Source organism: Ursus americanus, chromosome 9 (genome assembly GCF_024610735.1).
Source record: "Ursus americanus isolate L20-20 chromosome 9, mUrsAme1.1.p, whole genome shotgun sequence".
Lineage (NCBI taxonomy): Eukaryota > Metazoa > Chordata > Mammalia > Carnivora > Ursidae > Ursus > Ursus americanus.
This window is the reverse complement of record NC_142135.1, coordinates 69,901,258-69,921,394: the sequence shown is the minus strand read 5'-3', so window position 1 is coordinate 69,921,394 and position 20,137 is coordinate 69,901,258. Positions and strand designations below refer to the sequence as shown.

The 20,137-nt window shown below is 43.0% G+C and overlaps 2 protein-coding genes across 5 annotated transcripts in view; one reads left to right on the top strand and one right to left on the bottom strand.

Moving 5' to 3' along the window:
* SDCBP (syndecan binding protein) overlaps window positions 1-2,554 on the top strand; it is a 37,580-nt gene extending 35,026 nt beyond the window's left edge. For both annotated transcript variants that reach the window (XM_045789053.2, XM_045789052.2), the window contains exons 8-9: window positions 225-316; window positions 1,382-2,554. In XM_045789053.2, coding sequence (XP_045645009.2) covers window positions 225-316; window positions 1,382-1,436 — 147 coding nt within the window. In that variant the 3' untranslated portion in view covers window positions 1,437-2,554. The remainder of the gene's footprint in view (window positions 1-224; window positions 317-1,381) is intronic.
* A 623-nt stretch (window positions 2,555-3,177) lies between these two features.
* NSMAF (neutral sphingomyelinase activation associated factor) overlaps window positions 3,178-20,137 on the bottom strand; it is a 57,984-nt gene continuing 41,024 nt past the window's right edge. The window contains exons 14-31 of one of the 3 annotated variants that reach the window (XM_087864870.1): window positions 19,486-19,565; window positions 18,849-18,939; window positions 18,692-18,755; window positions 17,641-17,692; window positions 17,413-17,533; window positions 16,675-16,806; window positions 15,657-15,699; window positions 15,176-15,339; window positions 13,580-13,679; window positions 12,238-12,296; window positions 9,717-9,784; window positions 8,847-8,914; window positions 8,299-8,422; window positions 6,984-7,067; window positions 5,675-5,825; window positions 5,169-5,271; window positions 4,922-5,031; window positions 3,178-3,893 (exon numbers count right to left, since the gene is read on the bottom strand). In XM_087864870.1, the coding sequence (XP_087720996.1) occupies window positions 3,799-3,893; window positions 4,922-5,031; window positions 5,169-5,271; window positions 5,675-5,825; window positions 6,984-7,067; window positions 8,299-8,422; window positions 8,847-8,914; window positions 9,717-9,784; window positions 12,238-12,296; window positions 13,580-13,679; window positions 15,176-15,339; window positions 15,657-15,699; window positions 16,675-16,806; window positions 17,413-17,533; window positions 17,641-17,692; window positions 18,692-18,755; window positions 18,849-18,939; window positions 19,486-19,565 (1,709 nt within the window). In that variant the 3' untranslated portion in view covers window positions 3,178-3,798. Of the gene's footprint in view, window positions 3,894-4,921; window positions 5,032-5,168; window positions 5,272-5,674; window positions 5,826-6,983; window positions 7,068-8,298; window positions 8,423-8,846; window positions 8,915-9,716; window positions 9,785-12,237; window positions 12,297-13,579; window positions 13,689-15,175; window positions 15,340-15,656; window positions 15,700-16,674; window positions 16,807-17,412; window positions 17,534-17,640; window positions 17,693-18,691; window positions 18,756-18,848; window positions 18,940-19,485; window positions 19,566-20,137 lie in introns of all 3 variants that reach the window. The other 2 variants (XM_045789050.2, XM_045789051.2) reach the window with 2 other exon arrangements.

Here is a 20,137-nt window from a genome sequence, read left to right as displayed (position 1 = left end):
AAAATATCTACTCAATTTACTTAGCAATTTTGCTTCCATCTATAAAATGGTGATTCTATAGAATTAAACTTGGTAAGAAAAACTGGAAAAAAAATTATAAATATCAAGGGTCAGATTTTAGAGATCTTAGCAAAAAGTAAGAGGACATATTTATCAAGAATAACATAGTTTCATATTTATGAAATAAAGCCTTAGTATTAATTTTCATTACGTGTTTTCAACAGGATTCTCAAATTGCAGACATACTGTCAACATCTGAGACTGTAGTTACTATTACAATCATGCCTGCTTTTATCTTTGAACATATTATTAAACGGTAAGTAGACAGTACTTCAACTTGGTGCTTATGGTCGTCTGAGTTAAAAGAAAGTACAGTGCTTATATTAAGTCTCAAATCTTTGGTTCTTTTACCTAAGGGATGACATGGCATTTATCTAGAAATTTGAAGTTACTTATTTATATCAGAAGAATTGGTAGGTAAGGACAGTCCCTCACAACTTCCCAAGTACTGAATAAAATTCACCATACACTTCTGAAATGTTGACGTTTTCTAGTTGAAAAGAGGTATATGAGCAGAAGTGGGCAGACTTTCATTTCAGCTTGCAGTAAAGTTGACTGCAGTTGCACTCTGCCTGCAGCTCCTCTGCTCAATAGAAATCTATTCTGGTAGTTCATGATGGAGCATTCTTGCCTATGGGATGTTAGGAGTAATGGTTTTTGTTCTGAGAGCATCTGAGGGGGCAGGTAGATTCATGTAGGGGTGTGGGATGTGGTGCTAGGATGGGCCTCAGGAAATGAGGATTGGACAGCTGAGTAGGGGAATAGAAGAGGCAGCAAGTGTTGTTATCTTCCTAGAACTTTTAAAATCCTGGCTTCTATCATAGCTGTTTTTGCCAAGCCAACTTAGATCCTTCTTTCAGAATCTATCTTGCCTGTGGAAGTAAGATTTAAAAGATTAAAAACATAATAACCTTAATAAAATTTTTCAGTTTCTGGGTAGAAAAAAAAGGCAAGTGTTATAGTCAAGACTACTTGTTCTCTTAAACCAGTGATAGGTTCCCTCTTCCCATTTCCCTCCCAGTGCATAACAGTGTTGTCATTTTCCTTGTTTTTAGTCATCAGCTTTAATATACCAGGACTTACTTGTATCTTATCTAATTTTTCTAGCCAAGGTACAGATGGCATTTCACACTGGATACATTTGCAAACAGCTAGATTCCCCTGAGGCTCCTAGATCTGAACTCATTAAAAAAAAAAAAAAAAAGGCCTTCCCTCTCCCCACAGTCCCACTAAGTTTGAATGGGAGTTTTCTTGGATTAGCATAGCCTTTTTGAAAAAAGAAACCCAAACCGCACTATTTAATAAAGTGACTCTCTCATAGGATGGCACCAAGCATTATGAAAAGCCTGATGGATCACACCATTCCTGAGGTTTAAAAGTCATGGCACAGTGGAAATTTCACCGAACTTCTCCAGTTTACTTCTTGGGCAACTTAACTTTATATTATGCACATGAAGCTTTCTAGGAGCCAGAGAGCATATGCTGCATGAAGACCTTTCTATCTTACATTATGGCTGGGAATCTTACTGTTTTGATTGGATATCTTGTCCACACTTCAAGATCGTTATAGCCTTATCCTGGTTTTACAGATGTGAAACTTTGGACAGATTAACTGATTTTCATAGAGTAGTTTCTCTACTGGAAACCCAATGCTTTTATAAGCCATTATGATTAGAATGACTGATACAGGCTTAGCTCTGTGTTAGAACCAATCACCTTTATCTTACATATCAAGTAGTGCTGTTCATATTACTTTACTTCTATGGTGTAATTGCATTTTTAATGTGTTACCATAGTACATATAGAATGATTGTTTTTGATGGTTTTTTAGTTTGTGAGTGTGTGTGTGTGTGTGTGTATGTGCCTGTGAACACCAATTAAGTACACTGGTTTCATTCCATGTAAGCATTATACAGTGTATGTAGGTTGCAAGAGATTGTGTTGATCATCATTAACTTGTAACTACCTTTACTTAATATGCTTCAACTGTCGCCTTAACTGTGTAAAGCATCTAGAATAAAAGCCAAAATAGAACTATTGCTGCCTTTCTACAACCTAAAATGCAGTTCTATGTTAAACTGAAATGTACACTAGCCCAGAACAATTTCATGGTACATACTGAGCTACAACATAGCTGCTTAGTTGCATTTGAGATTTTCTAGTCGATTGTGTAATGGAAATTTCTTTCTTTAAAAGTTACTGGTATTACTTTCTGAGAAATGAATCACTATATATTAAGTGTAAAAATTCTCATACCAAATAGGATAAACTCTTGACTCCCTTTATTCATTTGTAGATTAAGTGGAATAATACCTAATTTTGTCATTTACTCTTAACATTCTGTAACCTAGCTACTTTGGGATGGTCTTAGGATGTTTCCCAGGTCATTTCCTGACCCCTCCCTACAAACAAAATGGCAGTGACCTTTACCCTGATTTTTTTCTTTTTGGTTTATGCCTATTCCATCTAATTAAATATGTATAAATAAAGTTGACTTTTAGTCTCTTGCATCATTTGGAAACTGTCCGTGCCTTTCACCAAACTTGAACGTGAAGTTCCCACCTTGGGCCCATGGGAATTGTCTCCCAGAGCAGTGGGCATCCAGAGGCCCTGACAGAAGCGCTCTGCCGAGGGAGTAGGAGTGTTAGGAAAAGTGCTTCAACCTGTGAACCGCAGATGGCCAGCCTGCACGCTTCAGGCTGAGCATCGGGACTGCACAGAGGCCACGGACGCTCCCGGCAACACCGGGGACTGAGTCCTGTTTAATGACACTTAAGACGGACTTTGAAAACTGTTACCCTGGGTCATTTTTCCTCCATGTCATACAGCCTACAAAATAAAACTCTCTTCTATAGTCTTTAAAAACATTGTCATGATATAAAAGGAAGTCAGCAGTGTTGCTTTACAGCTTACCTTGTTGAAATTCGGAAAAGCAAACCGAATGTTTCCCAGTTTACCTACCTTGTTACCTAGATTTGGGTCTGAGGATGGTTCCAAAAATGTAAGAATGAATGACATTCACATCACTTAAGTATGGTTTTCTAGAAGGATCAATACTTGAAGCTCTTAAAAGGTACTAGTCTTGGTAATAAATCACTTAAATAAGAAAATGAAAACTGCTTTCATTACAGAAAAATATTTTTAATGTAGAAAAGAGCATTTAATAGCTATAATGAAATAAACCATTCCTATACACAGTAAACTTACTGTTACAAGAATTGCTAATCTTTCCCCAGGTTCTTAGAATCTGAGGACAGTAGGTTATACAAAGTAACCACTTCATGAAAACACATACCCAAAAACCCAGATGGGCAGCAATTCTGTAGGTTAGGAAGACAAAACAGAGTGACTCAGAAGTAGTAGAGTATACTGCACATTTTCTTGGAAAATTCCGAATTGTTCAATGTTTTCTGAAAGTTTTCCCATTTCAGTTTGGTATCTCTTAGCTACTTTACTTTGCCACCCAAACCTGTCTTCTGACCATCAGCATACTGGGATGATCGTCTGCCTTACAAATGTGACGCTTCCTCCCTAACACTGCCACATCTGTCTGCCTTACAGGGTGGCAACCAATGGCTTTCATTGAAGTTGCCATGATTTAGGAAGTTTAAAACCACAATGTCTCATGTGGTAAAACTTCTAATTACTATCATTGCACATTCACCAGTTCATTTAAAAGCCTGGTTTAAAAGTACATTAAATAGAGTTCAACTTAACATTCAAGAGAGGAAAAGGCACTTAGTATTGCAATTTCCAGAACATAATTTGTCTGTCTTCCCCTCCCGTGATGATACTGCTACACTGTTCATTCATCCATATACATGTCACAGCACCTAAGAGAGAGAGACCTTGTGGTTAGGTAGTAAGTTGACCAGGGGCCCCCCAAAATATACTCTGAAGTACTATGTTGCCTTCTCTCATCCTGTAATTAGGTGTATAAATTAAAAATAACTGCTTGGTACAAGAACTTCTGAGTAATAAAACCACTTAAACGTAAAGCTAAAATAAGGGGATGCAAACAGCGATTCCTACAGCAGTAGTCAGGACACGGATGAGAGGAGAAGGTAGGGAACTGGTAGAAGTTTGCTAGTTCTGTTTCTATGGGAAGGAGTCAAATGTTACTTAAGCCAGTAAGTTGAGGATGACGTAAACAGATCACTTTACGATGTTAAGGAAATAACCACATAACGGAGTGACAGAGGGAAGGGAATAAGGGGGCAGTTACTGGTCACAGTGGAAAGTAAATAGGTACTTATAACCATAGATACTAGAAGAATTAAAAACCATAAATCTTCCAGAAGATCAGGAGGCAACCATGCCGAGGTACGCAAATACCGTGAATCTCCATGAGATACTAAGTAGAAAAACCCAAGTGGACAGAACGGTTAATATGCCTACAACCTACCCTCTCAATCGTAAGAGGGCACACCTCCAGGATAGACTGGAAGGCATCCTTCAGGGAGGAGAACGTTGGGGGTGGGGTGGGGTGGGGTCAGTGGTGGGAAGAAGATCCTTTTCATTGTAATTTATTATTTTTGTGTTGTGTTTGGGTTTCTTTAAAACTATGGGCATGTACGTAAAACAACGATTCCAGCTTTTACTATGGTTTTTAATTCTCCACGTGGAAGTTAATTTAAAAACTTCCTTTTTGGAATCAAATGTCTGTCAACATCAATCTCAGTCCTGAAGGACCCAAGAGATTGCAGATCACCTGGCCCACCAAGGTGCTGGAGGGGACCATTGGCCAAGTGGAGGGAACTGGTGTGTTTCCTGCCTGGGAAGAGGATGTTTCCTGATGGGAAGAGCAGGTTTGAGTTCAGCATTTTAGGAAGAAAGGTGAGTCAACTGTATAACTGCTTACCTGTGTGGCCCTGTATTCTCTCACTGATTTTTCCTCCGAGCAGGTCCCAAACAAGTAGCTCACCAGACTGACTTCCAGATAAAACAGAATTTCCATCCCAGATAAAGCATCTGCGAGCATGATTTAGAAATAATCATCTGATTAGTCCTCATGAAGGAGGGGCTGTGTACCCTGGCCAAAGCAAGCCCAAATGGCAGGGTCATGAATTTGTACATGTCTTCCCTCATTAGCAACTCAAAAAATATACCTCTGGGGCTCGTCTGAAGTCAGAGAAGAGATGAGCATCCCTGTCTGCACATCTATGACGTTTAGACAGCCATCTTCCCCTGTGCTGAGGACGTGGCGACTGTCTGTAACACAAGGTGACATGGCTTCAGAAGTGTGTGGGAGATTATTCTGACATTCTATCTCTGGCACAACGTTCACTTTAATGCTCCTTGAGCTACTTGTACTGGACTGATGACTCTCCTCTCCTTGAAATGCTTCTAAGACACAGGGCTGATGACCCTTTGGTGTGAGTTCATTTCCATATTATAAATTAATTTCTCCTGTGAGTTGACGAATTAAGAACAATGTCTGCTACTGCTTTTCTGTAGGTGCCAATGGCATAAGTATACGGTATTGTGCCATGAAGCAGTCTCAGATACAGGCAACACTTTTTATCGGCAGACTGTTTTCCTTTTTACATTCTTACTTTAAAGTAATAATTCCAATTCCCCCAGTTATCATCTGTATTGAAAAGGATCATACTACCTGGGCTAAAAGCAGTATCACATACAGTCCCTGAGTGGCATGGGATCTGGTGCAATATGGTGGCCGTAGTGAGGTCCCAAATATTCACTGTGCCTTCTTTGGTGCCTGAAACCAACAGTGTACTTGCAGCATTTAAGCTAATTGTATCTACCTAAGGAAGAAAACACAAAGTATCCATTTAGGGTTACGGTCAGTAGTGGTTTGCCCAGGCTGACCCCACTATCTGGACTGATAAGGTTAAACTCCACTGTATGGCGTACTGATGAGGCTGATTCAGCAGACGGGTTTCAGCATCGCCTACTGAATTATTTAAAAATGAACTGCTTCATATGCTAGTGAATAAAATGAAATATTGGTAGGGTAAATGTAATGCTGGATTTTTTTTTTAAGATTTATTTATTGTTAGAGCAAGCATGTGCGAGAGTGAGTCAGGGGGGAGGGGTACAGGGAGAGAATTTTCAAGCAGATTCCCCTCTGAGCGTGGAGCTGGACACGGGGCTCCATCCCACAACCCATGAGATCACGACCTGAACCAGGAGTCGGATGTTTAACTGACAGCCACCCAGGCGCCCCATTTGCTGTTTTAAAATAGCCTACAATTGCCAGGTTTCAGAATGATACCTCCATGAGTTATAAATCGTACCACGGTGCCAGACGGCGTGAGGCACAGCTGACCTGTGATTTTTTGAGGGATTTGGGAAAAGCAGGGGCATGTCTGCGTGCCCACCTGGAGTTACAGACTACATAAATAATTCTCAACCTCAGCTCATTTGTTGGCCATTCAAATCAGGCATCTGTTCGCCACCTCGGAGATAAGGCAGTGCTGTCACCTCTAGTGGGAGGTGCGGCAGTGGGACTAGTGGGACCCGGCCAAGCGCAAACAAGGCTGTGGCTCCGCCCCCGCTGGCGTGTGCTTACTGGGCCGCCCCAGACTGCCAGAGGGCATCACGCTGGACAGATGGCCCCTTCTACCGTCTGTGTCAGAAAACACGAAAGACGATGGGGCACACCTTGCTGCCGCAAATAGTTTGAGAGTGTCCAAATATTCAGTGTCATGCTCAGAAATTGGTATTTTGGAAATCTGATGGGACCATAACTAATTCTCAGGGAAACAGCAAATTGGAGGGAAAAAAAGACAAGACCTGGAAACCCAAAGAGTCAAGTCAAAGAAGAGAACGGAGAGCCATGCTCTCTTCCGGTAAGCAAAAGCCAATGAAACAAAAACAGAAGCACATAGGTAAAACCAACCGCCCCCACCCTCCGCCAGACTCCATCTCGGCTTCCGAGCAGCACTGTTGCCGGTACTCACACTGACGTCGTGTTCCAGCTCAGCCAGCATGTCAAAGCGCTGTCTTCTGGTGCAGGTCATTTCTGCAGGAACGCCAGACCACACCTGGGGTGGAATATATTGCAGAAGGTATTTGAAAACATTTAGAACAAAAGCATTTCCAACACATTCAAGGAAAACGCTCTTGATCAACCAACAGCCAGTTAACTTGCCAACAAAATACAGCCCTGAAATGCTTCTGGCTCCTTCCTGCAGCGCCCCCGCTTTTATCCCCGCCACAGGTGCTCACTGAGTGTCAGCTGCACCTGTGTGTCTCTTTCTATCCTTTGCTGTTGTATTTGGTGGTTTTTGTGCGAACATGAGTGCAAAAGTGTTGTAGTGTCTACTAATGTATTGAGGAGACGCAAAAAGGCAAGTCACCAAGAAAATTATTAAAATTTGGTGTAGGCAAGAAAATTTATCTGTAAGAATGGGGGGAATCCTGAAAACTAGAAGGAATTCCAACAGTTTTAGGTTCTTGCTTTCTTTTTATATAAATGCAAACTGGAAACTGAGGATGATGAATACTGGTGTGGTCTTTGTAAGATAGTTGTGTAGGCTTCCAAAGAAGAGGCCAAGGATGGCCCACATCAATAGAATGGTGAATGAATGTGCATTTATATGTTCTAACTTGACATGATTCCCCACTTTAACTTGACATTTTCAGCTAGTTCCAACTGTGTGAGATAAGAGGGCTTGCTACTGTATACAGCTGGCCCTTGAACGATGCGGGGGAGTTCAACTCCACTCCATGCAGTTGAAAATCTGCGTATAACTTTGACTCTCCCAAATCTTTACTGCTAATAGCCTACTGTTGACCGGAAGTCTTACCAATAACATAAAGAGTTGGCTAACGTATTTTGTGTTACATGTACCAAATATGGTACCAAATACCATAGTCTTACAATAAAGTAAGCTAGAGAAAAGAAAACGTTAAGAAAATCATAAAATAAATTTACAGTACTGTATATATTTATCGACAAAAATCCATGTCTAAGTGGACCTGTGCAGTTCAAACCTGTGTTGTTCAAGGGTCACCTGTATTTCTCTGTAACTCTGTCTCGTGAATTCCACATCATTCCAACCCTGTTAAGCACACAGTACAAAAATCGGGAAGACTTCCTATTGAGAAGTATGGATGTTGAAAACACATAGGCAATGGCATTCAGTATCTTTACAGAGGACTTATACACTTAGTGAGAAAGAGTGAAGTGACTGAGCACATTAACAACAGGTGTAGAATGGTTTATAATGCTTGCAGTATCCAAACATTTTAAGTCAGAAATTCTATACAAACCTTCACCGTGGAGTCCCACGATGCGGAATACAGTCGGTTGTCGTGCCAACAGATCTTACTAACCGCATCGTCATGTCCCATTAACGTGTCCTGGCGTCTCGCAAATGCTATAGAGTAAAAATAGCTAACGGAAAAGAGAATGAGACTATTAAAAAGCATTCTAGCTTAATTTTGAAACCCTCAAACACATATTCAAGGAAAATTATGTTGTTTAATTCTGCACTAAGACTCACTAGAATTATAAAGTACTTGTTCTCACATTATTAAACCAAAATACTCAATATCTGAATTTGAAACTAGAAATCTCCAGGTCTGGCTCATTTGTGTTTTCACCTCAGGTTAAAACACAGAGAAAAACAGAGTCCACTGGGAGGAATTATTAGATGCAAATAATCACAGTCAAAGCCACCAGAACTACCCTGATCTAATATCTGTTCCTTTTTGAAAACAACTCAGTGACCCACCAACGGAAGACCTGTCCTTTCCTGCCTTCCGTCCACAAAGACAGCTATGCCACGCAAGGAGCGTGAGCACGCTCAGATACATACACGTTATTGTCCCACGAAGAACTTATGACAGTGGCATCTCCTGGCAAAAGTAAACAAGATGATAGAGCCTGAAATACAAATGGTTCAACATTAGTAACTTACCATAATTAGTTAATTTCTAAAAGGGTAAAACTATCTTATAAGCTACCCCCAAAATTAATGCTCAAATTCTATTTATTTTGGCCTTCCTTGTATTTAGGAAGTTTTTTTTTTCAACTGGCTAATTCCAGATGCTTAGTTTCTTACCACATGTAAGAAAGTCAAAGTTTGCCCAGGGCACATGGAGCTAGCCTGCGGATTCTCAGGGGCTCTGGATGGCCCTCATGGCAGCCGTGGGCTGGAGGAACTCCTCACATAGGTAAATCATGAGGGGAGGGTGGGTTCGAGTTATCCTCAAGGAGCCTCTCTGGATTACAGACTTCCACACGTAAGAAGAACTTCCAAAATTCTTTAGGGAATTTCAAAACCTTTTGGATGGTTTATGTGAACAATCAAATGTGTTTTTTTTTAGAAGAATTGGTTTTCTAGTATTCGGTGTCCTATCCACTCAGAAATGCATACATTATTTAAAAATACAGACACGTTTAGTTTGACGGTTCCAGAAAAGGAAAGACTGATTAAGGAGAATTCTGCTGGTGGTACTTCTAGTTTTCCAGGCTAAAAACAAAATCACTGTATTTTGAGAAAGAGGCACTCTGAAAAAATTTTAAATTGAATTTAGAAGTAATGTCACTGAGGCATTCTGTAGACACCACACAGGAATAAACCCAATTGCTTGGGGAGAAACAAAATGCCACCATATGTGTGTATAAAACAAACTGCTACGTGAATTACCATCATACCACTGGTTTAAAATTAAAATAAACTCACCATATTTGAAAACGATATACTTCTTTGTAGCATTTTGGATTCCTTGGAGAACATCTTCAAGGTAGAATCTGATTTAATGATAAGGCAAACATATGAGAAAGATTTCCTGACCCTTACAGAGGACAAACAACAGCGGAGGCCAGCAGGCAGCAGAAGCAGGGTGGTAGGTGGGGCCAGAAGACCTGGGGCCCCAGCCGGTGACCTGTCACCCCACGACAAGGAAACCGGCACATACCCAGTGCAGGCCCAGCACACTGCTCACATTTCAGCATGACTGAACACGGAGCAGGCCTAGTCACTGACAGAAGCTCAAAGTGAAAAGGGAAGGGGGGGCTCCTGGGTGGCTCAGTCATCTGAGCGTCTGCCTTCAGCTCAGTTCTTGATCTCAGGGTCCTGGGATCGAGTCCCACATCAGGCTCCCTGCTCAGTGGGGAGCCTGCTTCTCCCTCTCTGTCTCCCCCCTCCCCTCCGCTCATGCTCTATCTCTCAAATAAATATATAAAATCTTTAAAAAAAAGTTAAGGAGGAATAAAATAGCAATTTTAAATTAAAGACAACAAAAATCATGGCAACATGTTTTTTTTTAAACAAATAGCTCAATTATGGTGTGATACCCCTGCACTGAATTAGCATTTATGAAGCAACCACTGACCTCCTAAAGAATAATAAAGCAGGGATTCAAATTTCCTTGCCTAACAGAAGCTTAAAAAAGTGTAGCAAAACAATCTCTTGGGAACCAAGACCTGCAAAAATGACCATGAGCTCCAAACATCCCATATTTGAAGCAAATAACACATTTCCTAATTTGTAAACACACAACATGATGCAGAAAAGATCAGGATGAGCTTGAAATGATTTCTGTGTAGTAATATTTAGCATTTCGACCTCATTTTTGTGACACCAACACACGCGAGTCCTGAGACTATCATCAAGCTGAAACACCCTCCAGCATCAGCTTGCCAACGAAGTCCGAAGAGTGAACACGGCGTTGCCTGAACTTGACCCTGCGGGGCATTCTCAACTCTGAGCCTCTTCCCGACCGTGCTGACTCTGAAGAATGCGCTTCCCATCAGACACTTTTGAGTGGTCACCACGAAGTCTCCTGCCGCTCATGAATCTGGGGCATCAGACAGGAAGCCGCAAGCCAGCCCGGGGTAAGGATGCTGTCCTCCAAACCAAAGATTTCATGCCCGTGCTAGAGGTGACCCTGCCGAAAGCCGTTGCCCCGGCCAGGCTCGCAGCTGGCAAGCCCCCCACCTGCCCACGCAGCTAAACGGGGACCACTGTGTGGGGAAGGACGGTCACTCTGCAGTGGTGGTCAGGATGTGTATAAATCAGTACCACAAGTTACTGATAGAAGCAACAAACAGAAAAAAACAAAGGCTTTTGACTTAAAAAAAAAAAAAGAACCCTGTTTCCCCTTCACTTGGTAAATTTACAAAGAAGGGATGTCATGCTTAATGAGCGCCAGGGGTTTAAGCCTCCATGCTCCCCCAACTCATGGTTTACAAGGTCATAAAAGTACAGCACACTGAAGGACTTAAACCCTGGCAACAAAGCCAGCTAAGAACATAGGTTCTGCTTAACGATAAAAAGCTTTAGAGATAAAATGCTTTCAAGATAAAGCATTCAGCCTTGTGTTACGATGCCGGCACACTGGGCGGGCGGCGCCCGGGGAGAACGTGGATCGCGTCCCTCTACCAGAGCCTCGTCTTGCTGACCCCAACGGGGCCCAGCGCGCGTCCTGAACGTTAACTTCCTTTGGCCTACGGTAGAACCATTATCTATGCTTTGGGGAAAATTCTGTTTTATGCATCCTGAGATTGTCCTTGGAAGAGCAAGGAAGGACATGCTACAGATAAGAAACCACCATTACAGAACCCGAGAGTGGTAACTCTGATTTCTCTGGAAGGGTTTAGTTGGATGGCACCATTTCCAGACTTAATCAATGAAACCCGTGATTTCCTATGATAAAGGCTAAAGGACAAGTCCCCTCCAGAACAGCTGGCTGCTAACCCTGCCAGATCAAGCTGTCTTAAAACATAAGCAGATGACTAAGACAGAACCTGATAACGTAGAACACTGACAATGCATGAATTAGATTGCCAGCGAAATTCGACAACAAATCCCCGAAAGTATGTATCAAGGGACACAAATGAGACATCTAACAGCAAACGTGCACTTGCCCGTGCTCCAGCGCACCGTGCCCAGGGGCGCCCCTGCTGCACCCCGCAGCTGCCCAGCCCTTCTGGGCTCAGGTGACCTGCGGCAAGCACGTGTGCCCCCCGCCAAGCCAGGAGCCGGGAGTAAGCTCTTTTGGGCCCGTCCCTTACATTTCTGGAAACGTCATCAGCAACAGAAAGGTAAGCTCATGATTGTTTCTGGCAAACTACAATGACATTTTCTGTTAAATGCTGCCAACTGCTGAAAATTCAGTGGAGGCAGCACGCGTAACCAAGAGTTACGAAACGTGGATGCTTCGTGGTTCCGGGTAAACCAGTGTTCAGGCGGAAAAACATACCTTGCGAGGTTGTAAAGACGGAAGACCCGTTGCAAGAGACGGCTATTCCAGTAACCGCCCTGTTTAAAGACAGAGTTTTATAAGTTACCAACAACCATGTGCTGGGACGCTCATCTCTTTCAAGTCCTTGCGACTTTTACCAAGTGTCTGTGGTTTTTTCTGTCACAGCTTGTCTGCTGGATCTGCCCTGCACACATCACACCTGCCACAACCAAATCATCGCTGGGGAGCTTCGAATTTTGTTTCCGTGAGACCCGTGGCCAGAAACCATCCCCACTCTTGGCTTCTCTGGCTGCCATATTCAAAGTGGAACACCTTCCTGACCGGAAATTCCACCTTATCTGACTATCCCCCAAGTTACTGAAACTCTGCTTTACCAGCACGTCACTGTTTCGCTGCTGAATCGAGTTTACCGAGCCTCTGTTCGGTGATGATACCACTGCCTGGTTTTACCATTTCCTTTTACAGGTTCATTCATGACTTCACTGTCTGGGATGCTAAGGCCTCTTTCTATGTGTCACTCACAGAAGTTGAGAAAAGGAAAGCCACTGTTATAATGAATTGGGTGGAACTATGTATTTCTTTGCAGGAGGCTGTGTTCGGGTCCAGCGCCATGGATCTGAAGTAGATTGGGACATTCAGACCCACCCCTGACCCCTGGTGTCTGTGATATCAGCATATCAGACAGGATGTCTACGGCCATGAAGCACGGCAATGGGCTCGTCTCTGAGCCTGGGTTTTCCCATCCGTAACACGATGGCTCGGGGGAGGTCAGTGCTTCTCAGGCTTTCTTACCAAAATGTGTGAACATCCTTAATGGCAGAAGTCTGACCACTCATAACTCCTCTGGGTCTGACAGCAAGCGCCCCCCCCTTTTCTTTGGAAAGTATAGTTATCATTTTTAAAACTCCTGTGAACTTAGTCCTTTGATCTTTCTCTCTCCACACATACACACATTTATTATAATTTTTTAAAAAGACACATTTTCCCCTACAATATCTGTGAATTCAACACTTGGGGAAGATATACCATGTTTCTCCCATCAAAGACTCGAGGGGCTGTGTACCCCGGTTTGAGAGGCACAAAACTACCTGCTGGCCGTAGACCCCATCCTGGGCTCTAGAAAGACCAGGGGAGGAAATGACACCATGGAAGGCTGACAAAAATTCATTTTGTGCCAAACCTTCCCTTGCCACATTGACCTCTACAGGTCACTACAGACATTTTGGGGGCAGAAAAACCAAACAAGACAACACTGAGAGAGAATTTCCACCCCCTTGACTCCACTTAAACCGCATCACTCCAGGCCAAGACCCCAAGGACGGCACAGAGGTGTTCTTACTCTTTGTGGATTTTATATTGCTCATGTAACTGCAGTTTGGTGATGTTATTCCAGGCCAGGCTTTTGCTTTCTTCGGTCAGGTCTTCAAAAGACTCTTCACCTGGAGAGACTACATTGAGTTGTTGCCAAGTGAGTCGGCTGAATTACTAACAAGCACCAGAGACAATAAGCATCAGAGTCACAGTATTTTCTGTTAAAATCAAATGACCAAGGAAACACAGTGTCCCACTGAAATAGAACTACTCTGAAATGAACCTGGGAGCTCCATGTTCGTCAAGGGAAAACAATAATATATATATCATCTAAATAACATAAAAATCCTTTGGAGAAAGATTAAAAAGTATCTTTGAATACTGAATGAAGGCTTTTTAAACTCTTATCAGTGTTCCCAAAGTTTTCACTCAGCCCCTGACTTAGGAACTTCAGGAAGCACAAGACTGAGTAACTATTTCGTTGTCAGTAATTATTGCAAAAGCCTGATTGTTCCTTACAAATTCTGTGGTTTCCTTTTGGTTTTGAGGGGGGAGAAAGCAGGCGCCCGTTCCGAGCTACAAGTGCCCTGGCCAGGACGAGGGAAGCCGTCCCTCCTGTCTTCTGGGCAAGTACTCCCTAATATAATCACAAGACAGTGGTATGAGCCTGGTGACTAAGCGGGCCACGGGTTTAAGAGGCATCACAAGATGATCTTATGGTCTTTATGACTGAACCCCGTGGGCATTATCACCTAGAGAAGAACTCTAGCTAGCCCCTGCGGGCCCCTGCGAGCTATTCCTCCAGGCCTGAAACAGTACTCCGCTCTGGGCACGTACAAAGTCCTCAGATGCCTGGAACAGACAGAAGTGCAGATATAAGAAATCATATGACTTTGCTCCCAAGGTTCCACAGAGTGTCAGACTCCTTCTGGGGGCCTGTGGGCTTGAGGCTGTCCTATGTGAAATGTGAAACACGGAGAACTGGATGAAGGGGGAGTGTTCTTTCCTCCTTCTCCAAATACTAGATGTGACAACAGGGTCAAGTTCACTTTAGCATCCAGCATGTGCCAGGCATACAACAGAGACTGTACATGTTTGTCAAAATGACTAAGAAAATGAATCAAAGAAAGAAAACAAAGCACCTTAAATTCCAGGTCTGTATGCGGGGAAGGAGGAGGAGAATGAGGGATGGAGGAAGTCGTTTCTGGGAGAAAGCAGGGGAGCGCAGGGTCAAGGGTGACCGTGAGAGCGGCACGGCTGGCATGGGCCAACGTGAAAGCGAATGGCTAAGCATCACACACTGACTTGGAAAACCACAGAACAGAAGGAGCACTAGAACAACGACAAGACACTGCCGAGTCTCGTGTAACAGGAGCAGTACTACCGGGAAATAAAAGTAACTTGATTTTCTTTAAAATCAGCAGTTAAAACACAAAAGCAACAGCAACAAAACAGGCTTGTCAGAGTTGCTGTTTTTCAGGAGAACTGCAGTCGGACGCCCAAACACAACCCCTCTAGGCCACATGACAACTCATGTCTCACCTACTCTTCAGAATCTTCAGGAACATCTGAACTAGAAAAGAGAAACAAAGGGTGCTCACATTTATTCTCTTTACAAACTTACCTGGGGAATCTGCCAGGGGGGCATTGTGACTGCAGGTCTGGGAGAAATTTTTAAACTTTGGGGTGATCCGTCGAGGATGTGGTGTCACAAAGAGCTGTTTTGGCGTCTGGCCAAACTCCAAGATTTGGGTCAACATGGCGACTTTCTCATCAGGGTCCTCGATGCTTTAGGACAGAACACAAGTAACGCAGTGAACCATGGGGTTCCAGTTCCCTGACGGCACAGATGTCAAATACTGCGGCTCAACAGGACAGAGACTTAACCCTCAAAGAGTAACAGCGACTTTGTGCCAGGACTGTCCAAGCCTCATCACAGACCTTTAGAGAATTTTCTGAGGCTCGGTAACTTACCTAATGGGGAAAGCAAGATATAATTCACTGTAAAATTTCCACACCTTCATATGATCACAGAGCTGCATTCATCATTTAGACAAGGAGGGATTTCGTAATTCAAGTAGAAACTCCTTCTAGACATACAGTACCTGTTCAAGTCCACACCGCCTTCATAGGTCAGAGGATGAAATACTGAAAAAGAGATGAAAAACCCTCTTGAAAGAGGTTCTGTTTGGTTATAATAGACACTCTGCACAGAATCTTAAAAACTCAACTACTTCAAATTTCTTTTTTTTTTTTTTTAAAGATTTTATTTATTTATTCGACAGAGATAGAGACAGCCAGCGAGAGAGGGAACACAAGCAGGGGGAGTGGGAGAGGAAGAGGCAGGCTCATAGCGGAGGAGCCTGATGTGGGGCTTGATCCCATAATGCTGGGATCACGCCCTGAGCCAAAGGCAGATGCTTAACTGCTGTGCCACCCAGGCACCCCTCAACTACTTCAAATTTCTATTCAAAGAAACTAATGGTTACTTTGAAAAAAAAAAAAAAGACTAATAAAAACTAACAGCAGTAAATATCAACCCGAGTTATCTTTCACTGAGCAGAAATCCAATTGGCAGGGGAGACAGCCTCTTATCTCCAGGTATTTGCCAGTGAGCACCTCTGCCCCCAGGGGAAGCGCAGATCGCCCTGCCCTGTGCGAGGTCCGGCCTGACCTGCCAGCTCCTCTTCCCTGGCTCCACCACCCAGCAGCCTGGCGGCAGGTAAGAAGGGACCTGAGGAGGGGGTGTGCTGCTGCTGGTTTCTTTCTGCTCCATTAATAAGCAGCCCTGGGGCCCTTCAGAGGAACTGGGGGTGCTCTTCTATCATATTCTGATTGAGTTTTAATGGATATTAGTGAGTGGGGTGGAGAGTAATGCTAACATTGGAAGACTTTAGAAGAACACCTCTGGGGATCGTAGTGAAGTTGGGGTTCTTTGGGCAAAAGTCCTTCCTCCTCTGTTACTCAGTACCTGACCCAGGGCCATGGAGCCGGGAGGCACTGTCTGCACACAGAAGATGCTTCTGCCAAACACGAGCCTGATTGCTCTGCCGCGTTTTTTCTCTTTCTTTTTGCTTTTGTTTTCATCAAATGCTATATGAAACTTCCGAGACTCTCACATACCATTATGGGCCCCAATGGCATCACTCCCTTTTTGCTTGTAGCCAAATATTAGATCGATCCACTCGTGAAGGTGCTCTGACACGTAATTGCTTTCCAAAGCGTCTTTGCTCTTCTGGAGAAAGTCCTCGGGACCTATGAGATTAGACTCGATCAAAACATCACTGTCTCCATTTATTCTTTCCCATTTATTTTGTCTATCCATATGCAGACAAAGCTTCTAGGAGAAGCAAGGGGTACTTCTTTTCTTTTCTTTTTTCTTTTCTTTATTTGTCAGAGAAAGAGAGAGCTAGAGTGTACAAGCAGGGGGAGTGGCAGGTAGAGGGAGAAGCAGGCTCCCCGCTGAGCAAGGAACCTGATGCGGGGCTCCATCCCAGGACCCTGGGATCATGACCTGAGCCAAAGGCAGACGCCTCACTGACTGAGCCACCCAGGTGTCCCGAGGTACATATTTCTTAATGAGGTTTTTGTGCCCCAAGAATATAAAATATAAATTTTGGCGGGGAGAGGGGAGTGGTGAAGATCACTTTCAACAGCATTTAGGTCTTTCAAATACATATCGATGTTTTGACATCATAGACTTACAGACTAGTTCTGATTTGGGACACAACTGATAGTGCCTCGTTTACATAGAGAATTATACTGTTACTTTAAAAAATCCAGGCAAGTACATCATAATACTGAAGTGGCCCCCCAGGTGCAAAACTGCTGTAATTTGTTACTTCCCAAGGCGGTACTCACTCCGGGCCCAGGGCGGAAGTTCCACATCATCAACCATCTGCCCTCCTTGTCTCTTTCCCAGATCCAACTTCAGACTATTGACTAAAAAGCTGACATCATCACCATAGAATTCAGGAATCAACTGAAGGTTTTGGGGGGGTGGGTGATGGGGTGGAAAGAACAGCAACATTTTTAAAAGCAGTTAGAAACCACAAGCCCAGTGAATTATTACCTTTATTAACTGCTTACCTCTTTAAAATCTGTTGCACCATCCAAACAGTTTTTCCAAGTTTCTGCAATACTAGATGCAAAAAACCCCCCAAAAAGAAAAAACAAAACAGAACAAAACCAAATCAGCTGATCTGAAATCTTGGGTCTGGTAACAGCAACCACAGGGCTGTCTATGCACCTAGGTGGTGTCCTGCACTTCACCTGTACTAACTCATTTCTCTCATTAACTCTTAATTCTCAACATCTGTACGAGGATCCCCTTTGACAGAAGAGACGCCTTCTCTGAGCTCATGCAGGAGTGACACGGGTGAGGACACGGACCCACAAAGGGCGTCTCCAAGCCCACTCCGGGAGCCTCCAACCACACACGGCCTCATCGATGGGCCAACACAGCCTGCTGCTAAAACACGGAAAACCTAGCACAGCTGTTTTGAGTAGCTCATTTCAAAAAGGAATTATAAATAAACATGTATAAATCTTAGAAAAAGACTGGAGGGACGTAGATCAAAAGATTAACAATGAATATTAGCATGGTGGGAGGCCACGTGAACTTAATTTTCTTCTTCATATTTTCTGACTTTTTTTTGGCAAGGAAACATTACTTTTATAATTTAAAAAGCCATTTAAACACCCACAGGAAATTATATTCAATTCACAGCAGAATTATTTAGAATAATGAGATGTTGGAAGCAGTCTAAACGTCCAACAATAGAGAAACAGTTACAATACTTAAATTACGGCATACATTAGGGTGGGATACAATCATTTAAAAGTCACTGTTTTGAAGAACATCTGATATATATGGGGAAACTTCAACATATAACACGATGAGGCTACAACAGGCAGGACAAAAGCTGTAATTAAAAGATGTTCTTACAGTTACACACACACACACACACACACACACACACACACACACACGACTAGAAAAAGCCTGAAAGGAACAGATGTACCAATCAGTGTTTCTTGGCATTTCTTGACATTTTTGTATCCAGTTTTTTGAAGCAAACATATTGCACGTTTATAATTAGAAAGTCTAAGAACTGGTAGGTGAGGCATTAGGGCAAACCTGTTGAACATTCTATCTGCGTTATCAAATCTTCCATTCTGCAGGCACAGCATGTACTCGGGTGCTGGGGGGAAATCAGAGTGGAGTGAGATGACGGAATCCCTGCCGAATCCACCAGAAACAACACTGAACTGGGAGCACTGGTAAAGAATCTTACCGATCCTGACTAGATAAAAGAGCACATAACCCGGGGAAGAGTAGTGACTGCCGTACATGAACTTTGGCTCGGGCATTTCCTGGTAGCGTGTCTGCAACAGACGGAGAAAGATGTGCTAGGTGTCGGCCGTGGGAACTGTAACCGCCTCAAGTAGTCAAACCTCAAATCGTGGCATGGGTACGTTATGTCCCTTCGGTTCTCTCGTAAGTAGGAAAAGCAGAAGAGGAGGGGGAGAAAAACCGTGAACACACACAGTATTCCCGTAACAAGTATTTTGCTTTTCTCGGCTCACTGGGAACAATGTTGGGCTGGATCGAACAGAATGCATGTTACGTGTCTCTTGTGCAATTTACCAGAGAGCACCTTCATGCAACTAAATCCGTAAACATGTGATCAGGCCAGCCTCCTACTTCCTGAATTGGAGGCAAAAGATGCCAACAACGGGTGGGTGAGCAGCTAAACTCACAGGGGAAGGCAGGGGGCAAAGAGGGGAGTAAGAAAAAATACGACATAGGTCCTCTAGTCACTGGGCATAGAGCTCCCCTAAGTCTTGGAGAAAGGAGTTTCCCTTACTATAAAGACAGAGGCCATGGCTCAGGGAGCTGCTTAGAAGCCGGGCACCCCCAAATGCACGTACCAGGAGTCTCTCCAGCCGTTCCTTGTTTAGGGCCCCTACTGGCCTGCTAAGATCCCGGAAGGTTCCTGGATTTGACAAATCTGTGGAAATAAATACGGTTTAAAAAAATGAATTAATTAAAGCAAGCAAACTTATACTTAATAACATTACCCCCCATGGATATACATGCACAGATTTATTTCCAAAATAATTTTTAAAAATTGAGACGGACCCATTAGAATTATAGTATTTCTGAAAGTCACTTATGTAACTAGTTAGTAAAGGTTAGGGCTTGAGTTTTAAGTCAGCAAGTCACTCAAGAGTAGCATCTCTAACTTGAAAATGCCCTGATTATTGACTTTTTTTTTAAGTTTAAGAAAACCATATTCCAACAAAAACGACAATAAAAAATAAGCACATTTTAAAAGTCTGTATTCTTCTACCACGATTTGCTGAAGTTTGAATTACAGTGAATATTATTATTGTGCAATAATAACAGAATTTGAGAGTTGGGGACTGAATATTATCAGAGAAATAAATTCTCATATTCCCAGAAAGTCTGTCATTTCAGACAGAAGGGTTCAATTAGTAAACTGTCTAAGAGGAATTTATTGTTCACAATATATAATTTAGAATATTACAAAATCAAATCATAATATAGCCACATTTTTGT